The following is a 21,091-nucleotide window of genomic DNA, read 5'->3' as shown; positions in this document are numbered from 1 at the left end:
CTTAGGTGAGTAGCACCTACAGAGGCTTCTGGACTCTTCATCGAACTCCCCATGTGGTGGGGATTTACGTTGTTTCTTCATGTTGGTGTGTAGATGTGGGGACTAGATTTCTTGGTATGACTAAACTACCTGCTGAAAATTATGCCACACCCACTTCTACAGAATCCATGTCCACTTCCAAAGCAGCCACACCCCCACGGGAACCTGACGTTGGCGGGGGGAGAGGACCAGTTCAGCTTGGGGGACGAAGAGGAAGAGGCAGAGGCTCAGGGCTACTTTGTCTCCCATGATCCGAGAGGACGCCTGGGGGGCTTGCAGGGAGAAATCCAAGTCCCAGTTTCGAGAACCAGCGGATAAACTTACCTGGGTGGGGGAGAAGACCAGTTCAGCTTAGGGGATGAAGAGGAAGAGGACATTCTGTAGTCTTAATTCTGAAGGTAATAAAAGGAGAAATCCACACAGCATTTAGGGTAGTTGTTTCTCATTGCAGGTGAGTATATATTCTTTTTACTATCTTTTATCCACTCATGAAACTCAAAATCCAAAGCCAGTTCTTGACATCAAATAATGTTATGTTTACAATTTCTGCATGCCACATTGACAGATTAGTTGCATGATATTTTAGTATTTTTTTCAGTATATTGCTCGAGCGGGCCCAGTAACGTCTCCATTGGAGACTTTGTTGTTACTGTGCCTGGCATATTGAATACTCTCGGTAGCTTGCCGGGCTCTCCGAGAGGGGCGGAGGAATCGAACTCGGGTCGGCCATGTTGGCCGCTTGTAAGGCGAACGCCCTACCCGCTGTGCTATCGCTCCAGCCCTTCAGTATATTGATACAGAAAAAATTCACAGTACAGATAGTACATTGGGTAAAGCACTTGCCTTGCATGCATCTGATCCATGTATGATACTCACCACCAACATACAGCCCCTGAGTTCCACCAGGAGTAAAGTCCTGAGCACCACTGGGTATGCTCTGAAAACAGGCAAACCAAAAAAATTCTAATGATTGAAGATCAACAAAAGGACTCATAGAAACACTTTAGTTCAATGTATTTATTTCATAGTTGACAAAATTTTAAGGTCTTTGTCAGAAACTTCTGTCTCCCCTTGAAGCTTGATCATTCTAACACTTTTTAGCCATATAGAATAGAAATATGGGAAAAACCTGTTCTTTGGGAAACATTTGTCTAGAGAAGAATCATTTAAATAGTAGAAAGCATTTTCAAAACTCTGCTTTAAAATTATGTCAGATTTGCTTTATTAAGGATTAATTGTGTGAATGCATTGTTTGGTTTCCAAGCAAGATTGTAAATCAACATCACTTTCAGAACTTAAAATAAAATGTAACTAGATGACCGTATCCCCAAAAATACATGGATTGAACCTGCTTGTCAGTATGTTTTTTTTTTTTTGGAGGGGGGGGTCACACCCGGCAATGCTCAGGGACTACTTCTGGCTCTGCACTCAGGAGTCACTCCTGGCGGTGCTTGGGGGACCGTATGGGATGCTGGGAATCGAACCTGGGTTGGCTGCGTGCAAGGCAGAAGCCCTACCCTCTGTGCTATCGCTCCAGCCCCGTCAGTATCATTTTTAACTTACTTCATTAAATTCTTTTCACAGCATCTTTTAAATAGAAGATTCACAAAATTTTTCTTTATGATTAATTAAATGTGACCAGTTTTTCTAAGATGTGGGAAAACTTCCCAAATAGATGTTATCATAGATTAATTGTCTTCTTATCGTCCCCCAATACTGTGAGTCCTTTTCAGGCTCTGTCAGGAAATCAGAGAAACAGAAACCCACCCAGAGAGAGGATGGGGGTGAGGGGAGGGAGGTTAAGGGCAGGGGAAGAGAGGAAAGGGAAAGGGAAAGAAGGAGAGAGAATAAAAAAGAGGAAATTATAGACTGATATCCCTTGTGAACATAGATCTAAAAAAATAAATATCCTCACCAAAATAGTAGCAAATAGAGTCCTACAACACATCAAAAAGATAATATACCATGATTAAGTGGAATTCATCCCAGAAATGCAATTATGGTTAAATATACACAAGTCAATGAGTGTAATACACCGTATCAATATCAGTAGAAATAAAAATCGTATGATCATACCAATAGCTGTAGAGAAAGCATTTGATAAGCTCCAGCACCCCTTCATGTTAAAAACTGTAAGTAAAAACTGTAAGTAAAATGGGACTTGAAGAAACTTTACTCGGCATAGTTAAAGCCATTTACCACAAGTTCACAGTGAACATTTAGAACTAAAAGCCTTTCATAAAAAACTAAAAGCCTTTCTCTAAGATTAGGCACAATAAAAGATCCCTTTGTATTTATGAATAACATGCTGTGAAGAAAACTCTAAGGACAAAAAATTTCAAAAGCTTGTAAAATAGTAGATTGGTAACTTGCCACTCGGCAAGCTACAGAACATTCAAAAATCATGACTTTTCTATATTCAAACAGTGTAATAATAGAGAAATTTTTAAATTGCATATGCAGTTTTCCCTCAGAAAATCAAGTACCTACGTATCAGTTTAACAAAAAGGTGAGAGACCTATACAAAAAACCTATAAAACACTAGTGAAACAGATTAAAGAAGACACAAGTAAATGGAAATATTTCCCCTGTGCTAGATTGGGAGGATTGACAGTTGTCAAACTGGCAGTATTCCCCAAAGCATGATCGATTTGATTCAGTGCAGTTCCCTTAGAATGCCTATGGCATTTTTTAAAGAAATAGATCAAACACTCTTGAAATTCAAATGAAATAATAAACACTCCTTTTCCCCTAATAGCCAGTGCAATTTTAAGGAGAAAAAAGATGGGAGCCATTGATCTCCCTAACTTCAAACTGTGCTATAAAGCTGTAGTAGTTAAACATCATGGTACTGGAATATGGACAGACTTTTCAGATCAGTGAAATAAAATTGAAAACCCAAAGACAGATCCTCAGGTATATGGACAGTTAATCTTTGGTAAAGGGAAATAAAAGTATGAAGTGGAGCAAGGAAAACCTCTTCAGCAAGTGATGGCAGAAAATTATCAGCCACATGTCAAAAAAAAAAAGTGTACCGAGACTCTTTCTAAGGCCATGCACAAAAGTCAAATCAAAATGGGTCAAAGACCTCAGTATCAGCCCTGAATCTATAAGTTCACTGAGAAAAATTTAGGCAGAACACTCCATGATATTGAAGCTAGAGGAGGATCTGTAAAAGTCAATGCTATTAGCCAAGCAAACAGAAACATAGATAAGTAAATGGGACTTCATTAAATTAAGAAGACTTTGCATCTCAAAAGAAATGATAGCCAGCATACAAAGATGGCCCACAGACTGGGAGAAAATATTTGCCCACCACTTACCTGACTGGATTAATGTCTATGATGTAGAAATCACTGGTAGATCCTTACAAGAAAATCCTTCAACCCCTTTAAAACTTGGGGAGAAGGGATGATCAGAAACTTCCTCAAAGAAGACATATTCAAAAGGCATTTGGAAAAAAAAAATGTTCTACATCACTAATCATTAGGGAGATGCTAATTAAAATAACAGTGACAGGCACTCATTCAAAAGAACAACAGGTGCTGGTGTGGGAAGGAGGAGCAAGTGGGGAGGGGCCCTTATTCACTGTTGTTGGCAATGTCAGCTGATCAAGTAATGATTTTTGATAAACGATAAGGGCATTCATTAGTCTTTCATTTGACCCAGAGTATGCCCCAAGGGACGAAAGACACAAAGAATCTTTATTCCTATGTTTATTGAAACACTGTTCACAATAACCAAAATCTGGAAACAACCCAAATGCCCAAGACTAGGTGATTGGATACAGATTCCGTGGTACATCTACACAGTGGAATATTACTCAGGTGTAGTAAAAGATGAAATCATGCAATTTGCTGCTTTGTGATCATCAAAAGAGTATCATGCTGAGTGAAGTTTGTCAGATGAACACAGAATTTTCTCCCTCACCTGTGGGATATAAAGAAACATAGCTGGGGAAGAACAAATTACTACATGCAATAGAAACGAAGAACATGAAAAGCAGTCTTCAGTAGAAAGCTTGCCACTTGGTAGGGGATAGGATAAGAAAGGACAGGAAAAGAAAGAACAGCACGGGACAGTGGTGGAGGGCAGGGTTCACTCTGGAGGAGGGGTGCTGAAAGGTGGTAAAGTATTAAGCATGAAACTCAGTAACAATAATGTAAACCACAGTACCTAAAATTAACAAAGTGCCTATCATAGAAGCAGGCTGTTGGGGAGGACAATTGAGGACATTGGTAGAGGGCAGTGGATACTGGTAAAAAATTTTGCTGCTTTGCTCCTGCATCATTCTCTGCTGAAATCCAAGCACGTGTAATTTTGTAATTCATGCTGACTAAAATTTTTAAAAAGGACGTTGTGTGTGTGTGTGTGTGGAGGTACCTTATTAGGGCCAGGATCTAGGTGTGTTTGTATGTGTGTTTGTTTATTAAAATGCTTAAGTCCAGGTCCATAAGCGCACATCTCTCCTCTTGAAATGTGAACTTCATTATTTTAGGGTTCATTTACCTATTCTGGGGAAATGCCGCACATATCCTTGGTTGAAATTTGTACTTTGCTTTTCCCACTCTGGAGAAACACGTGTTCTCTCTTAAACGTGTATCTTTGTCTACTTCTCTCCTTCCCTTCCTTTATTTCCCAAATCAATTTGTTTTACATAAAAAAAAAATAAAATGTAAGGTCTAATATGCTGCAGTAGTATTACTTGTAAACTTTTCTATTTTTAGGAACCAGTAGAAAATTCTATTCCCTTGCCCTTTCTTGGCCAGTTAGAAATTTTTGCTGGTGACGTAAAAGATATTTTTCTTTATTGCTCTCTGCTGTGAATTTTCTGTGTTCCTGCTTGTATATGTTACTTTAAAAGAATTAATGTTTTTAGTTTATGTGACTTCCCTGAGAGTGCATTGGTGCCCGTTGTTGTAAGTTGGTTCCCATCACAGTTCTTAGAGACAGAAATGATAGGCCTTTTATGTTGTCCTTATCACATACAAAATATACATGTTTCTTGCTACAAGGCATAAGTGGGCACAATAGTCCAGTGTTGAATGTCAAAGATGAAACTATTGAATTAGTTATTGAGTCAGTCCTGTGTTCTGGTAGCTTTATACTAGATTCCTCATTTCTGTACCATTTCATTTGTTGAATTCTGAATTTAACAGGCAATCCATGTTTCTGAATTTAACAGGCAATTCTGAATTTAACAGGCAATCCATGTTTCCTGTGTTTCCAGCCCATCCATCCCACTTTGGGTACTGGGAGCTGTGTAGAGTCCTAAATCCAGATAAAATCAAATTCAGGCCTAGAATAGAGGTAGAAGGTCAGCAGAAGGCAGTGGAATTTGGGGCACAGTTTTGCTGGAATGAGAGTGATTCTTAAAAATACTGAGAGCTGGACAGCCTTGCATGCAGCCCACACTGGTTTAAACCTGTCACCACATGCTCTCTCCCAAGCACCACCAGGAATAAGCCCTGATACTGCCAGGTATGTCCAAAAAAAAGTCACTAACTTGTTTTTTGTCACATGGGTTCTTAAAAATGGTGGTATTCTGATTTGCTTATTGTCTGAAAATAGCCATATATTAATACAGAAATAATTTTTAATTGCTTTATTTCCAGAGCCTTGCAAAGGACCATCGCATGAAGCTAATGCAGCAACAACAAGAAGTGGCTGGACTTTCTAAACAGTTGGAACATGTCATGCATTTTTCTAAATGGGCAGTTTCCAGTGGCAGCAGTACAGCATTGCTCTATAGCAAGCGATTGGTAAGATAGGATGTGTAGGACATTTTCTTAAAATTAAAAATATAGCATAGTTGCATTGCATGTGGCTGACCCAGGTTCCCCCACCCACCCAATACCACATATGTTCCCTGGAGGCCCCAGAAATAAGCCATAAGCACCTCTGGGTGTGCCGCAAAATGAAAGGTTTTTGTTTGGGGGCAATACCCAGCAATGCTTAGGGACACATGAAAAACCATGCCGTTCCAGACCTTTTGTTTGCCAAGCATATGTGCTCAATCCCTTGAGCTATCTCTCTGGCCCCTAAATTTGCTTGTTTATTGGTTTGGGGGCCTGCGTTCAGGGCTCACTGCTGGCTCTGCACTCAATGATCACTCTTGGCTGGGTCAGGAATACATTTATATTGCTGGGGATGGAATCCAGTCAGACACATGCAAGGCAAGGGCTTGCCTTACTCACTGTAGCATGATACGATTATCTGATTTTTTTTTTTTATATATAGGAGTACTGCTATTTATTCAGCCACTGATTAACTGATTGAATTGGGCATGAACTCCACCTTATTTTTTTTTTTTCATAATTTTATTTATTTTTCTTCTTTATTTATTGAATCACTGTGGGTAAATTTACTAAGCTTTCAGGTTTAATTCTCGGTCATACAATGATCAAACACCTTTCCCTTCACCAGTACTCATTTTTCACCGCCAAGAACCCCAATATACCCCCCTCCCACCACTCCCATTGCCTGTGAGGCAGATGATTTCTACTTAACTCTTATCTACATTGATTACATTCAGTATTTCGACAAAAGATGCACCATTATTGTTTAGAATTCCTCCCCCCCTCTCCCCCCCAACAATCAGAATTGCTGAAGAGGCTTGTGAAATACTTTGTCTTCTATAGCTGGTTATGAGAATCATATAATGTATCGTGGCTGCACAGATTTTGAATTTCTGCAAAGAGCCAGATAATTACAAGATTGTTTTCTGTGCGTCTGATGTTATGGCTGTGCCGGAGAGCCACTCGTGGGGGGCAACTCGTGACCTTGGTAGGGCGTGAAGGACGAGCTGGTACCGCCTCCCTTCCCATGAGACTGCAGTTGCCCCGTCACCACCAGCTCATACCTGGCTTTCCTATAAGCCCTGGGGGGGCGGCGGGATGGCAGAAGAGAGCAACACTCTTTCCCTCCCAGGGAGGCATGGCGCCATAGTTTAACACATGGTCCATTCACTTTTCTGCTGCAAGCTGCCGGGCTCTGGATTAAGTCCTTTTGCCTCTGGAGCCATGGCCGTGCTGGAGAGCCGCATGTGGGGGGCAATTCATGACCTTGATAGGGCATGAAGGATGAGCCAGTACCGCCCCCCTTCCAATGAGACTGCAGTTGCCCCATCACCGCCAGCTCATACCTGGCTTTCCTATAAACTCTGAGTCGGCAGCCACCTTGTATACGGTCCAGATGCATTTCTACCAAAAACCACTGGGTTTCAAGATTTGTTTCTGAATCTCTGGGATCATGGCCATTAATCAGCTTGATCAGGAACCAGAGAGGCCACCTTTAGGTAGCGACTCGGGATCTCGCTGGGATGGGGAGGAAAGGGCCGGTTCCACCCCCATCTGGTGAAGTCCCGAGTGCCTTGTCACTGCAGGCCCAAACCTGACTCTGTCCAGTGGCCTCTGGAGGATGGTGGTCACTGGGCTGTCAAGGGGAACAGGCCAAGGCACAAAACCTATTCCCACCTGGAGTGGCCCAGCGCCAGTGACCTACTGCAGGAATAGGACGCATTTCTGCCAAAAGCCTTTGGGTTCCGAGATATGTTTCTGAGTCTCTGGGATCATGGCCATGAAGCAGTTCAATCAGGAACCAGAGAGGCCATGCCTCCAATTATATAGCTGAGCTGGAGGTGGTTTGTGGGTGTGTCTCCCACATGCCTAACTTTTGGCCGTTTACTTTCTTGGTAAGCTTTGTCCCAAGTTTTTGGGGTCTGACCAAAGGCACAGCAGCAGTTTTGAGGTATCTGAAAGTCTAACAGTGCCATCAGGCTGCTGATGCATTCGCCTCACAGGAACAGATTGTGGCAGCAATCATACCCCCACAATTATCTGATTTTTATCTTCCCTTGTGTTGATAATGATCTGTGACACTGAAGGATTTGCTCATATTGAACCATCCTTGCCTTCTTGTAATGGATTCCATTTGATTATGGCATATGATCCTATAAATATTGTTGAATTAAAATCCACTGAAGATTAAGGATTTTTGCATCTACGTTAATGAGGGGTTTTTGTTTGCAGTTTTGGGGGCAGGGAGGGTCTGGTCACACCTGGTGGTGCTCAGGAACTTGTGCTCAGGGGTCACTCTAGGGCAACACTCTGGGGACCATATGTGATGATGGAGATCAAACTGGGTCAGTCATGTGATGCAATCCACCTTAACCCTTGCACTATCTCAAGCTTCTGTAACTTCCTTTTTTTAGTAATATTTCTGTCTGCTTTTGTTGTTTGATATTTGTAGACCATATCATTGGGCTGGAGCAATAGCACAGTGGGTAGAACGTTTGCCTTGCATGCAGCCAACCCGGGTTCGATTCCTCTGTCCCTCTCGGAGAGCTGGGCAAGCTACCGAGAGTATCCCGCCTGCACGACAGAGCCCGGCAAGCTCCCTATGTCATTTTAGATGCCAAAAACAGTAACAGCAAGTCTCACAATGGAGACGTTACTGGTGCCCGTTCTAGTACATCAATGAACAATGGGAGGACATTGCTACAGTGCAACAGACCTTATCATAACTAACAAATGGTAGCAATTTGAGTTGTAAATTTTATCTTCTAACTTCAGCTATTATGCTCAAGTGATTTGTTAAAGCCGATTTTATTTCCATGAAGCACTGACATTTCTTATTTAATGGTTTTCCTGACAGGAATACCTATATTTCCAAACTAAAAATCATAATATACCCAAAGTCCTAAGCAGTTGTAGTTTGCCTAAAGGAGCAAAAACCAATTTTAAAAAAAATAAAACTCAACAAGAAACTGGGGAGATAGCTCAAAGGACTAGTGCTAGTGCTTTTGTAAACAGAAGGCCAGATTCCTGCTGAACACTGCATTGTCCTCTGAGCAGTGCTAGTAATGACCACTGAGCACCATCTGGTGTGGCAAACAAAGTAAACCGCAGACAGACATCAGGAGGCCCGGGAGTTGGACGGGGAGTTGGCTTACTGAGCTTTTCGTGTGGTAGCTGTGGATTTGTTTCCCAGCACTGCATGATCCTTCTAGAGCACTGCTGGGAGGGACCTCTTCATACAGAGGCAGTCAAAGCCTCTCCACTGAGGACCATTGGGTGTGGCTTCCAAAACCAATTTTCTTGACTTGATGGCATCAGCATGACAACAGTGGGGACTAGCTTGGGTACTGATCACCAGGGCAGAGGGCAGCAGTCAGAAATTATGAAGTGGTGAGTAAGAAGCATAGTGGTGGAGCTGTTTGCATTTTGGAGCATAGCAGCCAAGTGGGTGTTAATGTGGTAGGAAGAGGATTGAAGAGGGCAGTGTTTCCAAAACCCTGCTTCTACATGTTCTAGGTGTCTATTTGCAAAATATTTATTAGTCATAGAGGGCAAAAGTGGTGAGTTTTGTAAATCATAAGATTTTGAAGATTAATATCATTAATATAACCTCATGCCTACTGCCTGCTGTCATAGGAGTTTTTAAGAGACTGGTAAGGGGACCCAAAGAGATATACAAAGGATAAGGCACTTGCCTTGTATAAAGCAACCCTAGTTTGATCTCTGACAGTACTTAATGTCCTCTGAGCACAGCTGGTGTGACCCCAAAACAGAAAAGGACACTTAAAAAGAAAAGTTGATTTTTTTATAGCACATTTTGAAGTGAAAATTCTAATTAGAAGACAAAAAAATGAAAAGGACACTAAGTTAAACTATTAGTATTGTTGCTAAGCATTGTGCCTTGTGTTCTATAAGTTCCCAAATAAGTTAATATTTATTTACCAGAATTATTTTGTAGCTAAGATAATTTAACAGTTAACCCAAATTTATTTGTTCAGCCATCACTTTACTGTCTGCTATTTATCAGACAGTATTCTAAGCACTAAGGAGACAAGAAAGAGAATGAAATTTGTTTTCAATAAAGTCTCTTTGAGTAGAGATTCAGTACCCAAAACATAAAACATTTAGACTGTTACTTAAAATGTTCTTGGAAAAATTAAGGGCCAAGTCAAGAAGCATTTGGATAGAATCAGAATTTTCGTTAGGGATGTCTGCATAAAGAGGGTGATATTTGGGTCAGAATTATAGTATAGCTGGTAGGGTATTTGCCTTGCACGCGATTGACCTAGGTTCAAACCCTGGCATCCCATTATTGCCCGCCGAGTACCACCTGGAGTGATTCTTGAATGCAGAGCCAGGAGTAACCCCTGAGCAATGCCAGTGTGATCCAAAAATAAATAAATAAAAACATGTAAAAGCAAGCCAGAGAGAAATGGCGAGAGTATTTTGTCAGAGAACACAGCAAGTTGTAGGAGTTTGACTGTGAACAGCATGGAGGTTTGACTGGAGGTTGGAACAGTGAATGAACAGAGAGTAAGATGGGGAATTAGTTAGGTTAGAGGATAATAGAAAACCTATTGTCGAACCCATGTATCATTATAAGCACTTGGATTCTATTTGGAGTTAAATAGAAACCACTGGCTAGGGCTTAATGACAACATCTGACTTTTATTAACATAATCGCTCTGGTTGGTTAGAATAAAATCTTGGCAGTTATGGGCTAGAGAAAAGCAAGGAGTATCAGTTAGAACCTTGCAACAATGTAATAGCCTTTTCTAGGGCAGTAACAGTAGTCAGTAGAGCCAGTGGAAGAGCCAGTAGAATTTACTAGCTGGTTGAGTAGGGTGGGAGGCAAAGAATGGAGCCAAGGACTAAGAACAGGCATATAGTGTTACCTTTAATTGAGATGGGTAAGAGTGTAAACATACAGGATCAGGAGTTCCCTAGTAGAAGTTTTTCACTTTAGATGCCTATTAGACAACTAGCTATAGATGTTCAGTACATACTTGGAAAAAAGAGAGGTCCAAGATGAACTATACATTAAGAATCATTTAAACTGAGACTGGATGAGATCACTAAAAAATGTGTGGATTTAGAAGAGATTGCTATTAAATGTCCCCACGAGTTTCAGCATGTGGAGCTGTGAGAGAGTGCAAAGAATGATCGACAGAGCTAGTGCTGCAGTGCCAGCAAGAGGAAGGAGACACTAGGTTTTACTGGAAAGTTCAGTATCAGTTTGCATTGAAATCCAAAACTACTTTGACTCTCCCCCCAGAGTAGTAATAGGTAAAAGATGTGGAAAGACTTAAGATGGTGTGGTGCAAATAGATGTGTAAATGTTTCCAAGAGGCATAAGTGGCAACCTTCTTGAAAAGTTACTTGTATGTGTTGAAAAGAATGGAAGGATAAGAAAGGAATGGGAGGTAATAAATATAGATGTCCTAGAGAGAGCTGTACTGTAGGGCGCTTCCCTTGCACATGGCAGGCACAGGTTTCATCCCCGGCATCCCATATGGTTCCCTATGATTTCTGATTGCAGCACCAAGGGTAAGCAATGCTGGCGGTGGGGAGGAGGAAGGAAGAAAGCAGAGTTGATGATGGCAGGAGGAAAAAAGAACTGACACATTTGTTTTCAGCTGGGAAAAGTTAAAGCAAATCTATATGTTGATCCAGTGAAACGGAAAGCATAAAGAGTGGTGAAAATTGCTGAGCACTGTTCTTGTTTCTCTGAAGTAGTAAGCAAAGCCATCAGCTAGATTGAAAATGAAGGAGGAAAGTCTGGGAATTTAAAGAGAGTAAAGAGGTTCAGTAGTCATTTGCTGCATGTGGCAGAACACTCTTTCTACTCCACTGTCCTTCATCAGGACCTAAAGTCACCACAAAAATAGCCTCACTGACTAGACCATATGCTGTTGCCCTTCCACTTTCAGGATTGTTTGTGGCAGCATTGCCATATACCAGATCTCCAGAAGAAGGTTGTGCTTGATTGAACAATGCGGAATTTTCACCCATCTTTCCAAGAGTCTCTGCCTTCCTGAAACCCGTTTTTGCTCCCTTGCAGTAGTCAGCCTGCCTGTACTGCCTCGCTCTCACTTGTTCTCCAGGGTGATCTCCCTTCCCCTAAATAAGTAAACCTTGTCTGGGCTGTACCCCTAGGACAAGAACATTAGCAGCCTGATGGTGCCTTCAGGCTTCCTGATACCCCAGAATTGCTGTTGTGCTTCTGGCTGAACCCCCAACAACTCCGGACCAAGTTTCCCGAGAAATTAAATGGCCACAAGTCAGGTATGTGGGAGCCACACCCACAGGCCACCTCCAGCTCAGCTGTGTAAGCTCATTTATCGGTCTTGCTTCAGAGACCCATAAATAAATCGCAAAAGAGATCAAGTGCCTCAGTTAATCTCAATCTGCACGTGACTGAACAGGCCGGAGTAAATCAGAGGGCGATAAGTCAGCCTGGTGCCCACCCAAGTAGAGCCCCTGGCAGCCTATTGCTCCCACAATCCAAAATGGCCACCAGTCAGACTCCTCCATCTCAGGATGGACCTCACCAAGATGCAATCTGCTGAATATTTGGGTACGTGGGGTTTTTGACTGAAATCTCCAGGCTTTCTTGGAGTTGGAATGGGCTACCCGCCCCCACCTCCCTGTACTTTGAGAATCCTTGGCAGTCACATCCATACTCCAAAACTCTGCCACTCAATTCAAAAAAAGCTTCTCCATTCTTACCATCCTGATAAAACAACTGAATGCTCTAAACATACATGATGACCTCTTTGTGCCCATATTGCAAATCATAATTCACAAAGGAGAGAGAAAAAGAAAATTGCCTACCATAGAGGCAGGGTGGTGGGGGGTTTGGTGTTCGGGGATGGTAGGAGGGAAACAGGGGATATTGATGGGAAATGTACACTGGAGGGATGGGTGTTGGATCATTGTATAATTGAAACCCAAACATTAACAGCTTTGTAATGGTCTATCTCATGGATATTCAATAAGAAATTTTAAAAAATAAATAAACCAAAACCCTGTCTTGGAAGAGATAAGAACGTGGGGTTTATAATAGGTTTCTTAGATTTCAGCTAAGAAATAAACACAAATTGTCTCGATTCAACTATAACCAATAATATGGTTAGTTATATCTTAGATTCTTAACATGGTTTTCTATAATTTAACATGATTATATTGTGTTAGTATGCCTACCAGAGACTGTTTTGTATGTGTAAATTTCCTGGGCTCTCAGTGAATTGCTTGTCTGGTAAGGACACTGATGTTTCCTTGACTCTTTCCTTTCTTTAGATCACTTACCGGTTACGGCACCTACTTCGAGCAAGGTGTGATGCTTCGCCAGTGACCAACAACACCATCCAGTTTCACTGTGATCCTAGTTTCTGGGCTCAAAATATTCTCAATTTAGGTATGTAGTTTTGGACATTTTCTTTGGGGAACTCTTTGTGATTATGATATGGTCTTAAAAAACACATTCCTTGGGCTGGGGATGTGTCAGCAGTGTAGCATTTGTGTTGCACATGTGGGGCCCAGAGTTCAATACCAGTAGTTTTTTTTTTTTTAAGAAAGGTTTTCCCTTTACTCTAAAAGTATTTTCATTATTTTCTCTTAAGTACTTGTAATTTTCAGTAATGTTCATTAATGTGTCTCTATGTGCAATATGTGTAGATTTAAGTATAATATAAACATGGAAGATGTATAACATTCTTTATGTTGACTTGTGAGACTTGTGGGGCTTGGGAGTTTTTTCCATAATGTCTGACTGGTACTAAGTCAACTCTTAATTTATCAAAACTCATTGATAAAAGACTCTTGATTCCATGTAGGATTTTTGATATTTCGAGTATGTTTATTAAAATAGTATTTGTCATACTGTTACTGGTTTCTGTACTTTTTAGATCCAGTCATCAGTCACCAGATTGTTCATTTGCTTTTTTCTTGCCAGGGAAGACTTCATCTTCTTCTTCTGATTTTTAGTTAATAATTACATAAAATTTTTTTTAACTTTCTACGTGGTATATAACATGCATACAAAAAGTGCCCAAATCTTAACTTTTAAAGCTCACTGAATTATTACAAAGGGAGACTAGCAATTCAGTAACATTTATATCTAATAAAATAAAATATCCTTGTAGGGAGTATAGCAAGGAGTTATATGTTAGCTTTCTGCTGATAGTATCTGCTGAGCTTTTAAAAAAGGTATTTTTGCCTCCTTAATTTTTCACATAGAAACAAAAACTTAAAAAAAAAAAAGGAAGCAAAAACTTAAAATTCTCCCAAAATATTCTTTCCAACGATCAATCAGTATTCCCATTTAACATAGTATTTGAGGTCATTGACTTTGTTTCAGAATCATCAAATAGTTGCTCTCTTCTACCCTAGGCTACATTCTTGATAGAAAAGGAAGATGTGGATGGAAAGAGAGCAGTTGCTCTCAGAGAACACCAGGGAAGGAAAAGATAGGCTTACACAAATTTCGTCTGTTCAAGGGAAGAACAAAAAGAAACCTTAAAGAAAATCATAAAGAAAATGTGATTAAAGGATAATCCCTGCAGGTCAGTTTAGAAGCCCATAGCCATATGTTTATTGAGACATAATAGGAGGCCACTGGAGTCACACACTTTGCCCTGTACTACTGGGAAAAAACCCACTATTACAAAGCGTATAAACAACCTTTACCCAATACCCTACCCTGCTACTAGTGACATTGTCATATTATATCTTCACTCAATTAGTTGTACAGAGGAAGGTGTATTATAAACTAATATCGCTTAAAAAAATGTAGACCACTTGGTACAGAATGTGATTATGTACATACATAGATGGATATAATTTTAGATAAACAAATTTATAAAAGTAAATAAATATAAAAACATCTCCTTTTTTGTAAAAAGAGTTAACTAAAACTGGTAAAGTTAAACAATATCCTTTGTTCTCAGAGCTGTTGCTTAAACCCTGTAAATTGTCATTTACAGTGAGATTTTATATTTTTCAATTTTCCAAGAAGACAGGTTTTCCACACTTTATATATGACTTTCAAGAAACATAGAAGAATAAAGGTGAAACAGTGATATAGATGAATATTTGATTAATGTTTTGGTCACTGGGTAAGTTGTTCATTCTCTGAACTTAGATCCCCTATCTGTGAAAAATGATTTATAAAGATTGATTAACAGTACCCAACACAGTAAGTATTCATTGAGTTTTACCAATATATTCTTAAATAGAAATGCTTAGTAAATCAAACATTTCATTAGTTTTCTGTTAAAGAGACCAAAATTTTCCTTATATATGATTTAATCTGTTAAGAAGTTACCTTAAAACTGATAAAGATGTTTCAGGTTAAATTATTTTGTCAGAGAACTAACATTATGAAATTGTAAGGAACTTGAGAAACTGCAAATTGCTTACATTAATCAAAAATAAATAATGGGATTATTTTTAAAACCATTGTTAGGCTTTCTCATGTTTTATTTTACAGTAACTAGCAATTCTTAAATTATAGCTTGAAATACCTTCAGGGAACCAGACAGGCATCCCTTTTCCAACTGTGATCCAGTGTGTGGTCAAAATTTCTTTATAGATTTCAACTTAGTATGGTGTCAGTGCAAAGACAGATATAAGGGGTCGGAGAGATTGTATGGCAGGTAGGGTCCTACGTTGAAGGCAGTTAACTCGGGTTCAGTCTTCAGCACCCCAGTCATTCCACAAGCCCCACCAAGTGTGATCACTGAGCACAGAGCCAGGAAGTAAGCCCTGAGCACCACCAGGCATAGCCTAAAGAAAGGAAAGAAACAGAAACAAATATGAAAGTTCAGCTGTTATGCCAGACATTTAAAGAAATTTTTTAATGTAAAATGATGTCACTCTTCACTAAAATTTTGAATATTAGACATTTTTAATAAAAATTTTTTATTATGGGCATGTTTCCAAGTGATGAGGAAGGTTTTTTTAAATTCTCATTTTTAATTTCTAAAATGGTAAGTTTTGATAGAACCATAATAAAAGCTCTTTGGGGTGTTTTATATTTAAAAGAATATAGGGTTCCTCAGACCAAAAAGTTCTTGGTATTTCTGAAGTTCAGAAAAACTTTAGAACTTAATCTTTTCTCTTTAATTAGGTTCTTTAGTAATCGAAGATAAAGAGAGTCAGCCACAAATGCCTAAGCAGAATCCTGTCGTGGAACAGAATTCACAGCCACCAGGTGGTTTATCTTCAAACCAGTTATCCAAGTTTCCAACACAGATCAGCCTAGCTCAATTACGACTTCAGCATATGCAGCAACAGGTAATGGCTCAGAGGCAACAGGTGCAACGGAGGCCAGCACCTGTGGGTTTACCAAACCCTAGAATGCAGGGGCCCATCCAGCAACCTTCCATCTCTCATCAGGTAAATTTGGAAGCAGGCCTGTCCTAACTTAGATACTTATAGTACAGTTGTGTTCAGCAGCTCTTAAATAGCCAAGACATCCATCTTCTATAATAGAAATACATGAGCTCATAAAAATTTATCACATTCGTAATACCTGATATAACTCCTAGATTTTAGGCCTTCTCAAAAAGGATTAATGACTTATTAGTTGGTAGATCTGTTTTTCTCTTCTTTTTGTTATCTCCAAATTGTAACAGGATAAATAATTGCATTCCTATAGAAGTCATGCCTATGACTAATAAAAGTAACGTATCTGTATCAGAATAACCATCTTAGTACTTCAGAATAACCAATACACTAGCTAACTATTCTCTGTAGGAATTCACTCTCTTACACACACACACACACACACACACACACACACACACACAATAAATTTAGACATTACAACAAATAAAATAGAGGCAAAGGGTGTTTTGTTTTCCTTTTTTTTAACTTTCTTACCCAGTTTCATTTCTGAGCTGAAATCTCACGAATCATCATCATTTTCACTGATTGTGAAATATTTTGATTACTTTTCATTTCTAAAGATAAAAGATTAATACTTTCATTAGTTTAACATGGGCATACTTAGATTGAATAAAGATTTATTAAGGAGTATAAAGTTTTCATATAAGTTATCTGCTATCTTTAGGTTTTTTTTATATTTACTAGTTTATCATCTTGAATTGGTGAAACCATTATTTATGCTAATTGTTTTTTATTAAGAAATAAAGAACTAAGGCAGTTAATAGCTATTGTGTGGCTAGTAAATGTATATAGTTCTGTAAGCAAAGGCATACTGAAAGTTTAGTCAGTCATCTGGTCATTCAAAAATTTGCATTTTCATCTATACCTCTCCACTCAAGGATTTATATTTTATATAAAGTGTATAATCTCATAGAACCTAGTTTTCTCGTGTGTAATTTTTACATATTTTTTATATTTATGTACTGTTAATTTTTTTCAATGACCCTCTGACTTTTTTGTTTTCTGCCAGTATACACTCATGGTTTTCACTCATCAGTAAAAATGCTCTGCTCTCTTCTATAAACTTTTGCATTACCCTATTGTTCTCTAATCTTTGTTTTCTACCAGTTTATTTACAGGGGTGTGTGTGTGTGTGTGTGTGTGTGTGTGTGTGTGTGTGTGTGCGCGCGCGCGCGCGTGCACCTTTATGGAATGTATAAATTATTCTCGACTTTGGTCTGTAGAACGTAGGATGCTTCTAAAAATCACTCACACGATGGTTTACTATTTTCTTTTCCTCTGAAGATTGACCATGCAATCTGCATTATTATGGTGATGGAAACTAATTATATCACCAATTGATATAAACTTAATAAATGTTTTACATCATTATAAAAGTAACACTATTGTACTCCAATGGACAGATCTAAATTTGTTAGAGAAGGTTGATTATACATAATTCACAGTAATGGTTTTTACTTATGAGAAAAATTTACTTTTCTATATTCAAATGCATGTGTATATATTAATTTTCCTTAATAGTGGGGTGATGGTTTTAAAGACGCCTGGTGTCCTTCATGATTATACACAGTTGGGAGCCTAGAATAAAACCTATAATAATGTGGGGCTGGAGTGATAGTACAGCGGGTAGGGCGTTTGTTTTGCACGAGGCCAACCCAGGTTCGATTCCCAGCATCCCATTGGTCCCCCAAGCACCACCAGGAGTAATTCCTGAGTACATGAGCCAGGAGTAACCCCTGTGTGTCGTTGGGTGTGATCCAAAAAGCAAAACAAAACAAAAAAAAAACCCTATAATAATGAAAGGTGAAAATAAGGAGTTATTTATCAACTTCTTGTCCTTTTTTGTTTTGGGGCCACACCCAGCAGTACTCAGGGCTTACTCTGGCTCTTCACTCAGGGATTGCTCCTTGGTAGAGCTGGAAGACCATATGATGGCCAGGAATCAAACCTGGGTATTCCACATGAAAGGCAAGCACCTTAGCTGCTCTCTTATCCCTAAATGTTAGTTTTTCTGAAGCATTCAATTATTCTGTATTTGTTTACGCTTTTGCATCTTGCAGATTAATTAATACCTTATCACAGATTGCCATGAAATTAATCAACTCCAACAGTTCAAGGTGGGATGGGGAATCATCTTACACTTTACAAGTCTTTGAGCTTCTCAGTGGCAGCTGTTGACTACCACACTGATTGTCACATAGTACTTTCACATTAAGTTTTATTTCTTGACTGAATCAATTTATAAACTTCTGTCTGGACAGGAGTGAGATTGTGGTACAGAAAATCCCCTTCTATTAATACTTATATTTTCCCTTAAAGGTAATGCTATAAATACCTTTTTTGTAAACTGAAATTTTGTAATTTTGAAATTTTGTAAACTGAAAAAATCAGTTTACAAAAACAGTCTCTCCTAGGGATCCAAGAGAGAATTTAGCGACTAAGGTGCATGTCTTATATTCTGCAGATCCCTGTTTGACCTCTGACTCCACTGTTCCCCCAGTATTGCCAAGCACTGCCTGGGTAGCCCAGGAAACCTCTAGCACTATAGGACCCAAGTAGTACTGCATTGGTGGGCCCTTGCATTGAACCACTGGCCCCAGCTGACTAAGAATTATTGAGAGTGGCTCCCAGGCTTCCTGAATACCTCTTGGGAGACCCCTTTCACTGCCCCCCAAATCTCTTAGATAAATTGAGAAGTTTCCCACTGTTATCATCTCCCAAAGATTTTGTCTGTTTTTATGATACAAAGTCTTCCAAGTCTCAAAGCTTTTATAGAAGATTATAAAGAACTGTTGGATTCCAGGTCAATGCTTTGGTAAAATTTTGAGTTTTTCCACTAATAGCTGCCTGTTATTCACCCACAAGATTTTTCTTGGTCTTGACTGGTATATAAATCTCTTTTTAATTGGGCCTGTAATTGCCGGCTGAATTGTAAAAGGGAGTGGGGAGGAGGGGCATTTTACTGAAAATTAGAGTAAATTCCAAAACAGAAGAAGGAAAGATAGAGAGATCAGGGATATACTATATAGAGTTGTCTGTCTTCGTAGTTTCAGTTTTCATTGCTACTTAGTGTTATAAATGTCTTACTTGTAGCGCCCTCTTGAAATGTAGAGGGAAGTTTCCTGTCTGGAAAGTACTACATCATACACAATTAAGAGAGCTTGAAGTAATTTTGCAGTAAATTGCCAGAGGTCAAGAAAATTAGGTAGGGCCGTAGCGATAATACAGCAGTAGGGCGTTTTCCTTGCACATGGCTGACCCAGATTTGATCCCTGGCATCCCATATAGTCCCCTGCATGCAGAGCCAGGAGTAACCCTTGAGCTTAGCTGGGTGTGACCCAAAAAGCAAAAAAATAAAAAAGAAAGAAAGAAAAGAAAATAGGTAGCTGAGACTGTCATAAGGTTACCTTGTCTATAGCATTGGTCTCAATTTTCAGTGTTAGTATTTATGAGCAAAGTAGGCTTGCCATCTAAGCCCCATCCTGTAATCAACCATTGCTGCTTTGAATGGTTTCCTTTCTAACTCTGTTCTTTTGTAAGAAAGCTCATCCTCTTAAAAAGAAAAAAAGAAAGAAAACTCATCCTCTTTCATTGTAAATAGTACCAGAGTCAGCCACTATCTAAACTCAAACATGTTTTGATAGTGATAGGCATAGTGCATTTGGGTTAAAGTCTTAGAGGTACCCTCTACTTGATTCTTAGACTTTTTTTCAAATTATGTAAACTTTCCAGTGTTTTATTTCCTAAGCAATAATAGTAATAATAATAATGAGATGGTAGTAATGAGATAGGTAACATTTTTTTAAATAGTCATGATGAACGGTATGTAGTTTAATCCCAAAAGAAAACATTCATATTTAAATGTTACTAACATCAGCTATTTGTATTATTAATGACATGTACATGAAGAATGCAAACTTTGGAGCAGATAAGTTCAAATCCCAGCTTCATATTTTATTGCCTTTGTTATGCTTGGACAAATAATCAGCCTTAAGCTTCCTTATTTATGTCCATTAGAGAGAATTGCTAACTCATAGGATTGTTGTGATGATGGAATGAGTTTACACTTGTAGAATACTTCATGTAGCAGACATGCAATAACTACTCAGTAAATGAAAAAGAATTACTCTACCACCATGTGAATTATTTGAGAGCACAAAGCAGGCCATCAGAAACTTAGAAGATTTTCAAAGTCGAGCTTTACTTCCATTGCTGGCTCTGTTCTGGTACAAACTGCTTATGGCTGACAGTCCAGCTGCCAAGGCTCTCTGCTAACAAACTACTATCAATTCTTGAATTCTGTCCCTTTCCCCTTCATCTGTAAATGATTTATCACTGGCAGAGTTGATACCTTTGTAAACATTTACAAAATGAAGTTCTGTATAGTATGCCTTTCAGGTGATAATTGTTACTGAATTGGTTTATTTATTTTTTTCTCAGCAACCCCCTCCACGTTTGATAAATTTCCAAAATCACAGCCCCAAACCTAATGGACCAGTTCTTCCTCCTCATCCTCAGCAACTGAGATTTTCACCAAACCAGAATATGCCACGACAAGCAGTAAAGCCCAATCCCTTACAAATGGCTTTCTTGGCTCAACAAGCCATAAAACAGGTATATGTATGTGTGTAAATATGTATATGTATATATCTCCACTTCCTTTTCTCGGTTGCTTAACCTATTTCTTTCTAGCTCCATATGACATTGAAATTTTTTGTTGTTTTTCTTTGTTTTGGGGTCATACCTGGCGATCTTCATGGATGACTCCTGGTTCTGCACTCGGGAATTACTCCTGGTGGTGCTGAATCTTATCTAATATATACATTGCAGAGCTGTACAGAAAT

At 39.2% G+C, this 21,091-nt stretch overlaps 1 protein-coding gene across 1 annotated transcript in view; it reads left to right on the top strand.

The window, feature by feature from the left end:
- Positions 1-21,091, top strand: part of TRIM24 (tripartite motif containing 24) — a 142,391-nt gene that overhangs the window by 94,300 nt on the left and 27,000 nt on the right. Inside the window, exons 8-11 of the mRNA XM_056124004.1 lie at positions 5,655-5,801; positions 13,137-13,254; positions 15,967-16,235; positions 20,688-20,861. Of these exons, the coding sequence (XP_055979979.1) occupies positions 5,655-5,801; positions 13,137-13,254; positions 15,967-16,235; positions 20,688-20,861 (708 nt within the window). The remainder of the gene's footprint in view (positions 1-5,654; positions 5,802-13,136; positions 13,255-15,966; positions 16,236-20,687; positions 20,862-21,091) is intronic.

Source organism: Sorex fumeus, unplaced genomic scaffold, assembly GCF_029834395.1.
Source record: "Sorex fumeus unplaced genomic scaffold, SorFum_2.1 ptg000048l, whole genome shotgun sequence".
In the NCBI taxonomy this organism is placed as follows: Eukaryota; Metazoa; Chordata; class Mammalia; order Eulipotyphla; family Soricidae; genus Sorex; species Sorex fumeus.
The sequence above is the reverse complement of the archived record's forward strand: the minus strand, read 5'-3'. Positions and strand labels throughout refer to the sequence as shown.